Source organism: Vombatus ursinus, unplaced genomic scaffold (genome assembly GCF_900497805.2).
Source record: "Vombatus ursinus unplaced genomic scaffold, bare-nosed wombat genome assembly UNPS02014264.1, whole genome shotgun sequence".
In the NCBI taxonomy this organism is placed as follows: domain Eukaryota; kingdom Metazoa; phylum Chordata; class Mammalia; order Diprotodontia; family Vombatidae; genus Vombatus; species Vombatus ursinus.
The window spans coordinates 15,363-28,714 of NW_020954042.1; the positions used below are offsets into that span (position 1 = coordinate 15,363).

At 34.7% G+C, this 13,352-nt stretch overlaps 1 protein-coding gene across 1 annotated transcript; it reads right to left on the reverse strand.

The window, feature by feature from the left end:
- Positions 1-519: 519 nt before the first annotated feature.
- On the reverse strand, positions 520-1,452 carry LOC114042134 (olfactory receptor 13A1-like). The gene has a single exon (XM_027860811.1). The coding sequence runs from the start codon at positions 1,450-1,452 to the stop codon at positions 520-522; it is 933 nt and encodes a 310-aa protein (XP_027716612.1).
- Positions 1,453-13,352: the final 11,900 nt, after the last annotated feature.

Consider the following 13,352-nt stretch of genomic DNA (forward strand, 5'->3'; position numbering starts at 1 on the left):
CAAAGTTCTCTAATACAAGCAGCCTTAGTTGAAACCCTTTTTTTGCATGAAGAGAGAAAGCAGGAGAAAACTTTTCTTTACTCCTCATTTAAATCAAAGGAAGTCTTCTTGTGGTGTAAGAGACCTAATAGAAGCCTTTTCCACTGCACCTAAAGTCTATCAGGTTCATAATAAAAACTCCAATATGTATTTGACATCAGAGAGAACAGGCAACCATACCTTCAAATAAATTATCTCTTCAAATATGACTTGACAACAAAATCCTATTTTTCTTAAACCATGGATCTGACATGGTGTGGCATTGTTTCTGTGCTATTCTTTGGAGACATTCTGACTTTTCCTTCATTAAAAGTATTCAAGAAAAAAAATGTAAGGAGGGAGTTAGCTAGTTCACCTAAGAACACATCCTGAGTTCAGGAGCATTGCTTATCAGGAGAAATGATGTGTAAAGCTGTGATCTATGTACACTTTTCTTTCTCAGAGATACTCTTAATCCCATTATGCTGAACTACATCATGGTCAATTATTTCCTAAGAACGGACATAATTTCTTGAGGATTATTTTCACATCTTTGTTTCTCAGGGAATAGATCAGAGGGTTTATGGCTGGAGTCACTGTGGCATAAAACACTGAGGCTAATTTGCCTTCCTTCAGAGACTGACCGAAAACAGGAAGAATGTAGATATAAATTATACTGCAATAATACATGGTGACCACAATAAGGTGAGAAGAACAAGTGGAAAATGATCTTTTCTTCCCTTCTTTAGTCCGGATTTTCAAGATGCTAGAGATGATGAAACCATAGGACACCAGGATGAGCAGAAAATTGAAAAGAGCAAAGAACATGTCTGCCATAATTACCAAAATATTGTTGACATAAGTTGAGGAGCAAGAGAGAGGCAATAATGATGGAATTTCACAAAAGAAATGATCGATGACATTGGGGCCACAGAAAGACAAGCGAACAATCAATATGATGTGTATTGTTGCATTGGTCCCACTGATAGCCCACACTGCAGATGCTATGAGGCAGCAAGCTGCCTTGCTCATAATAGTGCTGTAGTGGAGGGGCTGGCAGATGGCTACATACCGGTCATAGGCCATGGCTGTGAAAAGTAAGAGCTCTGCCACCAAACACCAACTTAGGAAATAGATCTGAGATATGCAGCCACCATAGGAAATGGTGTTCTTGGTCATTAGGTTCTGCAGCAACTTGGGCACCACAGTGGAGGCAGAGAGAACATCCAAGAAGGCCAAATTTATAAGGAAAAAGTACATGGGAGTATGGAGGCCTGGATTTAGACTGATCACAATGACAATGAGGGAGTTACCTGTGAAAGCCACTATGAAAAGTCCTAAGAAGAGGCTGAAGATGAAGATCTGAACCTGAGGATTTTCAGAGAAACTTTGTAAGGTGAACTCAGCCACTGAGGAATGATTGCTTGATGCCATGTGAGTAGATGGCCAGGTTTTCTTTTGTCTGGCCATGCCCACAAAATGAAAAAAAACAGTAGATTGCTTTGCTCACTAATGAAAAAAAAAAAAAAAAACCAAAGATCCAAATTAAAAAGAGGCAAATTAAAAATACTTTGATATTCCAAAATCAAATTTTCACCAAGTCGTCTAACTGTATTACATCAGAGACCCAAAAAGACAGACATGATTTGGTCAGTGGGATCTCTTCTCAATAAATTCTTTCTCCCTGCAGAGTTAAATCACACACGCACAGATGCACACATACACACACACAATCTTCCTTCAGGGAAATCGTGATCTTTTTCATCTGACATTTTATAGTAACTTCAGCTCTTTTGTTGAAAGTTCCCCTTACTGTCCCAGCCGTGAGTTGATACCAAGTACGTTTCTAATCTATAATTCATTTATCTGAATCTGGAGTGTGAGGGATGGCCATAATTGGGAATTCTCTGAACTATTTACAGGCCACAAACAAAAATGATACCCAGGATATAGATAGTGGAGGTGCATGAATGGAAAATGATGGAAAGTAGTGCTGTATCTGTAATGGAAAATGGATCAGAACCAGGATCAGAAACAGAGTGCAAGATAATCGAACAAAGAGATTTGTTAAGTAGTTAGGTGGTACAATGCATAAAGTTTTGGACCTAGAGTTTGTAATACTTAAGTTCAAATTTACACATATGACTTGGGCAAGTCATTTTATCTCTGACTGCCATCATGATCTCCAGTGTCATTTAAACACTCCTCATCAATATTGAGCCCTTTCTTCTTCCAAATTCAATATATAGCTAAAATGTAATTTCAACATAGAATTCTACTCAAGTAGTTTTATTACCTACCAAGGTGGGACCAACCCTTTTTTTCAGTTTCTTCTCATTTCACCATAGCTGGACAGGTGCTTTTAAAGCATTTCTCACTCTTCATGACAATGGTCTTTTGGAGTGACAGAAATTTACATTGTCTCTAAAAAATCTGCATAACAGAAAGGAGTCTTTAAATTATAATTTATCAACATTCACTCTAAAGTAATTGCAAATGTGATATAAATTACCAAATTCAATTTTACCCCAAAGGATTTTCTTATGTCATTTTAGCTCAGGTTGATTAGTTTTCCTTTTCTTCCAATTTTTTTGGTGATGTGCTCAGTGTCTGACATGATATTAATTAAGCATAAGATGAAACTATTGCATAATGGACCCCATTATACATGAAATGTTCACATTTCAATAACCTGCCCTGATATCATGTAGATAGAGCTTCTATACAAACTGTCTTCTAGCAAAGGGTTAGTTTAAAGAAGGTACAATTTTTTTTTATTTTTCCTGTAAACCAAAGAGTAGTGCGAATGGGCTTAAATTTTATCAAGAGGACAAATTTAATCTAAGAAAAAAAATATGTTAACAGTATAGGTAATTGACTGTTGGACAAAAGCCACTGGGAGAAGGAATGTAATCTTACCAAAAATCTGTTATCATTTATCTAGAATTTAATGGAGATCTTTGTAGTCCATTAGTAAACTCAATGTAATAACTGCTTAGAACCTTCTCATCTTTCTAGGTCAAGGAAACCCTCCCTTTCCAACATTGAAAGAAGACTGACTTCTTTAAGACTTGAAACCACCAGTTTTATGATTATGACTCAAAATTAAGAGACAATTTTGCCATTCATCATTATGCTTTCTAAAATTGTTATTAAAAATGTACTGATCATTTGTCCATAATGCTGTGTGGCCACTTCCTTCATGAGCTCAGTTTTCATATGGAACAAAGATATATTAAAGGGCACAGAAGTGCACAAACCTACTGTAAGATCATAATGTCAAACACACTACTGGCCCTGAATCATCCACTGTCTGTGGCAAAAGTGCTGATTTTTAAGGGATTTTTTTTTATTAATATAGGAAACTGGTGGGTAAAAAAACTGCCTCTACTAACACAGTCTGCTGCCTTCTCTTCCACTTTTAGTCTTTCAGAGTTGCCTAGAACATTGATTTGCTCTGAATCATAGTCCCTGTATGTGTCAAAGATAGGACTTAAATTCAGGTCTTCTTAGCTTTAAGCTCAGGCTTTTGTTTTTCACACAGCCTCTCAATACCAAAAGAAGAAATATTCACAGGAGTAAAGAATATCAGAGCTAGAAGAAACTTGAGCTCATTCAGTTACCACTTTAATTTGACAAATGGGATATCAAAAGGGGAGAAACGTGTCCAAGGTCACACAGAAGGTTAGGATGAATAGAGATTAAAACCCAATGCTTCAGACTACTATTCCAGTGCTTTATTTCTTTCCAGTACTCCACCAAATGCCAGTTTGGAATGAGCATTTTCAAAATCTGAAAGAAGACCTCATTGAAAGCAATTCCTGATCTAAAGGAAATTGAAAGGACTCACAATCATTAAGAACAGAAATGCAGTTATTGCTTCTCATGAGATTTCAAGGTTGGAAATTAGTATCTAAAATATTCTTTGAAATTCAACTCTATTGTTTCTGTCAGAGGAATACGTTCTAAGATTCAGACCTCCCTCCTACAAACAGAGAGAGACAGATAGACAGAGACGAATTTGTCTTTTGTAGTAGGAGGTAGTAAGTAAGACTAGGTGATTTCTGATAGACTTAGAGTTCTAAATCCATGAATAAAAATTCTAGGTTGGGATAAATGGAAAAGAGTGATTTTGAGCATGGTGCTGAGGAATTTAGGATATTGTCACCTGATCAATCAACTGGAATATCTAAAGCACCTCTCATGTACCAGGACCTGGGCTAGATGCTGGTGATAAAAAGACAGAAATTTGGAATAATTAGAAATAATAATAACTTGTATATAGACAGACAGACAGATAGATAGATAGATAGATAGATAAAATATTTATTAAGAACCTACTATGTACCATACGTTATGTGAAGCTTTGAGGAACACAAATACAAACAAAACAGTCCCTTTTCTCAAGGAGCTTATAATGGAGAAAACACACATAAAGATGGTGATGAAAACAGAGGGGTAAGGTACTCACAAGGGTACATAATGTAGATATGACTGGGAAGTTGTGAGAATGGTCTGGGCCCTGAAGAAGTAAGGCAAAAGCTCACATAACAGAATCTAGAGACCCAGAAGTATAGTCCCAATTTCCATCATTGGTAGGAGATGAGGATGTGCACAAAGAGCTGGCCTTCCAATAAGAGAGTCCTAAATTTATTCCTTCCTCTGTATAGACTCTGCATGTCACTTATCTTTTTCGTCATAAGCAATTCTCACTCTCTAAGATTATTTGAAGAAGGATTCATCTTTCTTGGCAAATGAAATGCTTCATCATGAACTCCCTATGCTAAAGAAACAACACGTATGAATAGAGAGAAAGAGAGACAGACATAGACAGAGACAGCCAGAGACAGACACAGAGAGAAAGAGGCCATCTCCTTCTGAGATTTCCTCCAGCTCACCGTCTGTATATTATGTTTATACATAATTGTTTGCATGTTGCCTCCCCATTAGTATCTGAGCTTCCAGAAGGCAAGTACTATTTTTGCCTTTCTTTGCAGGCCCAGCACTTAGTACACAGTGCCTGGCACATATCAAGTGCTTAGTATTTCCTGTTTGACTGATTCATGCAAGCATATTTAAAATATCATTGCCTTATGAGCATTAAAACAGCAATAAAGGAAGAAGCATGAAATAATAGCTAGATTCCTGTGTTTGGAGTCTGGAGAAAGCTGAATTTGAAGCTCACTCTTACTTTGCCCCTATGAATGTCAGTGTTCCCATCTGCAAAATTGGGATAAATATCATAGATGCCTTCCACAGGAGGGTGTTATAACACTCCAATGAGAAATGAATGAAAAATGATTCACAAAACTTAACATACTATGTAACATCAGTTATCATTACTATTACTCAATCGTAAGAATAATGAAAATAAATATGAGACCTTTACAAATGAAGATGATAGGAGAAATAGAGGCAAAGAGAAAGAAAGAGAGATAATACTATTGATAAAACTATTTCATGACATTGTTTCATTTGGTCTGAATGACAATACTAAAATATAGATAAGACATATATTATTGTTCTCATTTTGAAACTTAAGATACTTGAGAAACATGGTAGTTAACTGGCAATTTATTGCCTTTTGACCTTAGGCAAATCACTTGCATTGCTTATCCTCTATTCTGCACCCCTTGTAACATGAGAACGTTGGACCTATAGGAAGATATAAGATATGAGGACTCATAAATAATCTATAAACTCCATCACCACTCTAAATTTAGGACCCTTGACTTACTCAGACATTCATAGCAAAAGACAAAGCTGCAGAGACAAGGTTTCTTGACTCAGTTTATTGACTTTCAATTCAGTGTGTTGCAGGTGTCTTTGCTGAATGCTATTTAGTATTAAGATGATAATTTCCCTGTTTTGTTTTGTTTTTTACTCAATCAGACAGGCTTAGAGTTTGCCTTCCCCCATTAGGATATAAGCTCCTTGATAGTGGGGACTTTTTTTTCTACTTGTACTTGTACACCAATCTAAATTTAGGACCCTTCACTTACTCAGAGTTTCACAGCAAAAGAAAGAGCTGGGCATAGATTCTAGGTTTCTTGACTCTGTTTCCCAACTCTTATTTTAGTGTGTTCTAGCTGTCTTTGTTGAATGCAATTTAGTATTAAGATGATGGCTTCCCTGTATTGTTTGATTTAGTTTAGTTTTTTTTTTTTTTGGTTTTTTTTGTTAGTTTGTTTTTTTTTTTTTACTAAATAAGACAGGCCTACAGTTTGTCTTCCCCCATTAGGATATAAGTTCCTTGATAATGGGAGATTTTTTCTACTTGTATTTATATTCTCAGCCCTTAATATAGTGTCTGGTGCGTTGTTATTCCTTACAAAAAATTCTTGTAAACTTGGCTTGCTGACTTGACTTCTATACCAGCTGTTATGGGCAAGCATATCAGCTGTAGCAGCCCCTCTATACCATCAAGACAATACAATCAGAATTATGTTCTTGGTGGTTTTTTCAATGAAAAGGTTAATACAGACTATATTTCCTTTTGAAAATGACAGCTTTCCTGTCCTGAAAATGCTTCTAGAGGTATCTGAATTTCAAGTGAGTGTTCACTGGCTGGCTAATCCTAGTCCCCTTTCTCTTATACCTAAACACACACATCACCCTCTGTCCTGATATTCCCAGTCCCCAAAGTCTCACAATGTTAGTAGTCACTTGAGAAGAAGACTGCATACTTGAGCAAAGACAGGAAATTGACAAGCCTGGTGAGTTTCCAAGACAGTGGGGTTCCCAGAAAAAAGAGTGGGTTATTTTGGTGTCTCCTCATCTGTAATGAAGCAATGCAAAGCGTAGGGGGGAGAGAAGGTGGGCCAGCAGTAATTTACCTTTTTGTCTCTTCTCATCTCTCACTCCTCACCTTTCCTTTGTGATCCCCATGTCTGAAATCATCTCTTGCAACTGTCCCCAAGAAAGAAAACCCAAGGGATCAGGGAAAAGCAAGAATAGTAGCCATATAAATTCAGAAGGGACTCTGCTTGTGATAGTTGCTGGACTGAAACAAATTATATAAAAACTTTATTGAACTGAAATTGAAAATTGAAAGTCTTTAAGAAGGAAAACTTTACCAGTTCTACAAAGTTAACCACTTCTCTACCATAATATTCTAATAAGGATGGGATGAAAGTTCTGGACCTCTCAGGTTAACTCTCTGCTAATAAAAGAATTAAGATTTTGAAGAAATCTGTAAGTTTGCATATAGTAAAGTTTTATGCAACATTTCTTTTCATGGTCAAACAGTCCTGCAAAACCTGGGAAAAATATAATTATCTTCACTTTGCAAATGAGAAATCAGGCTCTCAGAGCTCACCCAGCTTGCCAGCAATGGAAATAAGTGGCAAAGCTAGATCCCTCTGATTCTAATTTCTAATCAGATCAGATTTGTAATCTAATCAGATCTAATCAACTCTAAGTCAAATCAGATCCTTCTTTTACTAAGTTCAATTATCTTTCTATTATGCCATGCTGCCTTTTTGAAATAATGGGTTTAAACACTGACATGATTATATGATCCCAAAGAGGGAAATCACTTAACTGCAAGGCAGTTATCTGACCTAAGTGAAGTAAATTAAAAAAATTATTACTAATAAAGTATAAATAAAATATATATACATAAAGTTGTGATATATTTATAAATATATATTTATAAATACCATGTACATATAAATGTATAATCATTATTTATTTGTACACAAAGGAAATCACAAATTTATATATATATAAATGTATAAACATTATACATTTATATGTCATATACATATCTACATATTGTATTGTACTGTATTATATTGTTGTTATTGTGTTTAATGTATTTATTATAGTTCCTTTTGTGTTTGCATAAAGGAAATTACCAATGTGTGAAGGAGGACATAGAATTTACACTTTACACCAAAACCACATAGAACAAAATTTATATTTGAGTATTTCAAAATGTTAAGAGCTCACAATATATTATTGCCATGAATGCAAACATGATGTGAGAGGCAGTGCAGAAGGGTAGACAGAGGGCTGGCCTCAGTGTCAGGAAGAACTTGATTCAAGTCATGCCTCTGATAGACACTTGAATGTGTCAGGGACTCAATGCTTATCACCCCAGGCAATTAAGACAACAAATTACAGATGGTGCCAAACTGTATGAATGAAGCAAATGTCCATGCTAATGTTCCCTACAGCCATGAAATTACTGGTCTGGACAAAAGGAGTGGTAGCAGTAGTAGCAGTAATGTTGATGGTGGTAATAACAAATTATGATGAAAGAAATGCCTGATAATAAAGAAATTCCTGACTGTGATTCTTTGATTCAATCACAAACTTTAAGATGGAATTTTAAAAGGAAAAAAGAAATAACGTATTTATTCTTTCAACGATTATATCATTTCCTATTTTACTGAAAATTGTCTCTGTCTTTGTCTTTCATCTTTCTCTTTTCCTCCCTTTTTATCTCCATCTCTATCTTTTTATCTGTCTGACTCTCTCACACTCTTTCTTTTTATCCCTCACTCCCACTTTTGAGAATTTACATAGATATAAAGAAATCTATTATAAAAAAGAAAACGTACTTAAATTTTAAACATGATTTTTTTTCTTTCCCTGCTCTTGTGGTCAGTTTTTTTGCTTTATAAAAAAGGAAGCACTATTTCTCATTTCTTAGCAAATTCACCTTTTTCCGCTAGAGCGTAATAACCGCAAGATGCTTTTCTCTAGAAAACCTTCAGCGCTTATTAGTTTGTGAGTTCATTGGTGTATAAATAGGGATTGAACAGGGATGCAGCTATGCCCGTCATTTTCCAAAGGTCGGCTACAGAGAGCCCTGGGAAATTCTGTCATCTTAGCCCCTAGAGGAACAATTAAACTGTGACTTATCTTGGACTCTGTTGAAGCTATTACACTATAATTCCAGTCAAAAGAAAATACAAGTACTAAGATCTTCTTTGGATTATCTGGCACTAAGCGATTGATGTGACTGATGTTTTGCAGTTTATTTTTCCAGTAGTGAATTAGCAAAATGAACTGTCTAGTAACAGGGTGTTGGAATCTTAGACAAGCCTCTAAGATGTGCTAACAGAATTAACACATATTGTGACTTCTTCATCCCTTAGAAAATAAAACAAAAATATCATAGAAATACAGTAACAACAATAAAAAACAGATTCTATAGGATACCTAAAAAACATGATATGTAGGGCACCAGAAGCTTGAAAGTGAGCCTTTATAAACTAATACAAATATCTGTGCTACAAATGCAAACCATAAGCCATTCTTGAAAATTCAAGGGATTTGTGATGGAAGTTGAGCATCATTAGAGACAGAACCATTCCCTATAACTGCCTGAATATGACTATAATTTGTAAATACTCAAGAACAAGATTCTTTTTTATTAATTTACTTTGATTTATCAATAATCACTTCCATATGCTTTTGAGTTTAAAATTTTTCTCCCCCTTCCTCCCTACCACCCTTCCCAAGATGGTGCACAATCTGATATAGGGTATACATATACATTCCTATTAAAAATATTTCCATATTAGTGATGTTTTAAATAAAAATTAGAACCAATAGGAGGAACCACCAGAAAGAGGAAGCAAAACTAAACAGAAGAGAAAAAACATAGCCATTCAAACTTCATAGCTCTTTCTTTGGATGTGGATAGCATTTTCCATTACAAGTCTTTGGGAGATGTCTTAGATCCTTGTATTGCTGAAAAAGGTTAAGTTTATCAATATTATTCATCACACAGCATGGTTCTTATTTGTACAATGTTCTCTTGGTTCTGCTCACTTTACTCAGCATCATATTATACAAGTCTTTCTAGGTTTTTCTGAAGTCAGCCTGTTTATCATTTCTTAAACCGTAATAGTATTCCATTACATTCATATAACACAACTTGGTCGACCATTCCCCTATTTGATGGGCATCCTCTCAGTTTCCAATTCTTTCTCACCACAAAAAGAGCTGCTATGAATATTTTGGTACACATGGGTCCTTTTCCCATTTGTATGATCTCTTTCGGATATATTTGGATCATCATTAGAGACAGAACTATTGCCTACAACTGTCTGAACATAACTTTCATTTGTAAATGCTCAAGAACAAGATTCTTAATAGTTGCAGCCTCATCAAGTATTCAAAATCTTCACATTATTTGAAAAAAATACCTTTCAAAACATGGAGACTTAGAAGAAATTAAAACCCAACAGCAAAAATGTTATGTACATGTCATCTATATCATCCTATCTATTCCAGAAGATGTCCTAAAGTTAAATTAAGTGAATCATCAGAATCACAGCATATATTCCAGTAGAATTATTCAGTTACAGAAAGCATTCATTTTATCTGCCTGCACAAAGCTCCATAATGTATTAAATATAAAGAATAATAGTTACACAAGGACTTGGGCTTTTCTATTTGTATTCCATCAAGAAAGATAATGAAGTGATGAAGATGATTATGATAATGGTGATAACAATTTTTGGTTAGATGCAAGCCTTATATAATCATTGTGTTTTATTTAATGTTTTTTCAATTGTGTCCAACTCTTTCTAACCACTTTTGGGATTTTCCTGGCAAAGTGAGTGGAGTAGTTTGTCATTTAATTCTCCAGTTCATTTTACAAATGAGGGACTGAGTCAAACAGGGTTAAGTGACTTGACCAGGGTCACACGCCTAGTAAGTGTCTGAGGGCGAATTTGAATTCAGGAAGATGAGCGTTCCTGATTCCAAGTCCACTGTTCTATCCACTGTGCCTCCTTGCTGCCTAAGCCTTCTATATGCATAGTATAATTAAAATGTATCAGTAATATATATACAAAAGAATGAGATGGGAAGGGTAGAATGCTCTCTTCTTCCCCAGGGTTGTCTGGATTTTAATTATATTATACATAATGAACACAGATGACAACAAACTAAATAGAAATTGTACAATCACATAGAAGGCATCTGCCAGGAGAGTTATAGCACTATTTATATAGATGGAAGTACATGAGGACCATAAGAGATGGGGGGAGGAGGGAATTTCACAGAAGATGTGAATAATGGCGTTGGGTTCACAACAGAAAAGTTGCATTAGCAGATAGTGTTTAATGAATAAATAAAGGCACAGATGTAGCACACTCTAGACACCAAGACAATACAGAATATTTTTTGAAATCATGCTTTTCCATGACTGGGAAAAGAAGTAGATTAGATGATATAGACTATGTGAAGAAGTAGAAAAGGGTTGTGTACACTTGACTGTGTGAAGCTCAATTGCGTGTGTGTGTGTGTTTGTGTGTGTGTGTGTCTTTGCTGCTGTGACCGGTTCAGATGAGATTCAGGTAAAAGCATCTGCTGTTCTTCCCTTCCATCCTTCTTGTTTGAATAGAGGGATACTTGTGCACTCTAATTATGTAAGATACTTTTCTTTTTCCTTTCTTACCTTCTACCCCTTTCCTGGCTATTACTTTCCCCTTTTCTTTCCATTCTTTTATGACCATCGATACATAACAGAATCACTCTACGAGCACTGATGATGATAAGGAAAAGAAGAAACACATGTATTATTCCTCCATATTTGAATTTAAGTAGTTTATCCTTCTTTTGTCCCTTATGTTTATATTTTTATAATTTTTAACTACTGTATTTGAATTTCAAATTTTTTTCATAGCTGTTCTTTTCATTAGGAATGCATGTCAGTCTTCTAATTCATTAAAATCCAACTTTTTCAAATTTGGTATTATAGTTTAGTGGGTAACTGTTGTGTTTCAAAAAAAAAGGAACACTCTATCTAGATATAGATATATTTTAAAAATAGAGAAGAAAACCAAATAACTAGTATCAAAAATGAAAAGGGTGAATATACTAATAGCAAAGATGAAATTGAAGGAATTATAAAGAGTTATTTTGCCAAATTATATGCCAATAAACTCAACAATTTAAGTAAAATGGAAGAATATTTACAAAAATATTAATTGTCTAGATTAGCAGAAGAGGAAATAAAATATCTAAACAGGCCTATTTTAGAAAAAAAGAAATTGAAAAAGCCATAAATGAGCTTCATAAGGAAAAAAAGACCAGAATCAGATGGATTTACAAGTGAATTCTGTCAAACACTTGAAGAGACACTAATTCCAATATTAAATAAATTATTTGGAATAATGGTTATAGAAGGGATCCTACCAAATTCCCTTTACGAAACAAATATGATATTAATATCTAAACAGGGAAGAATAAAAACAGAAAAACAAAGTTATAGACCAATTTTCTTAATGAATATGGATGCAAAAGTATTAAATAAAATACTAGTTAAAATATTACATGGGATTTATACCAGGAATAAAGGGATTTTTTATTAATTTATTTAAATTTATCAACAATCACTTCCATAAGCATTTAAGTTTTAAATTTTTCTCCACCTCCCTCACCACCTTCCTCTCAAAGAGGGCATGCAATCTGCTGTAGTCTTTACACATACTTTCCTATTAAACATATTTTCACATCAGTGATGTTGTAAGGAAGAATTAGAATGAACAGGAGGAAGCACCAGAAAAAGAAGACAAAACAAAAGAAAAGAAAAAATAGCAAATAGTATGCTTTGATCTGCATTCAGACTCCTTAGTCCTTTTTCTGCATGTAGATAGCATTTTCCATCATGAGATCTTTGGAGAAGTCTTAGATCCTTGCATTGCTGAGAAGAGGTAAATCTATCAAAGTTAGTCATCACACAATATGGCAATTATTGGGTACAACATTTTCCTGGTTCTGCTCATTTCATTCAGCATCAGTCCATACAAGTTTTCTTATAGCACAATAGTATTCCATTGCATTCATATACCACGACTTGTTCATCCATTCCCCAATTGATGGGCATCCCTCAATTTCCAATTCTTTGCCACCACAAAAAAAGCTGCTATGAATATTTTTGGAATGGCTAGACCACCTTCCCCTGCATTGGTTATCATTTGTTCCATTGATATTCTGGACCTTTTGTTATTCCAAATGAATCTTGTTATTATTTTTTTTTAGCTCTATAAAATATTTTTGGTAATTTGAAATTCTTCTAATTTCTTATAGATGAGTTCATCCCAAGTACACTCACAGCTATGATAATTAATTGTTTACTCCCTTCTGTTTTATTCTCTTGTACTTTTCCTTCTCTGTACTCTTTTGTTCCTATTTATTTAAAGTTATTGCTGTTTTCCCTACTTTTAATATTTTCTTTACTAATCCCCTCTCCAAGTCTAAGTTGTTATATTTAAAAACACAAATAGCTTCCTGAATACACCTTCCCATTTATATTTTCTCTTTCCCTCTTCCTTTTTCTTATTTTATCCCTATTATGTTCAATATAT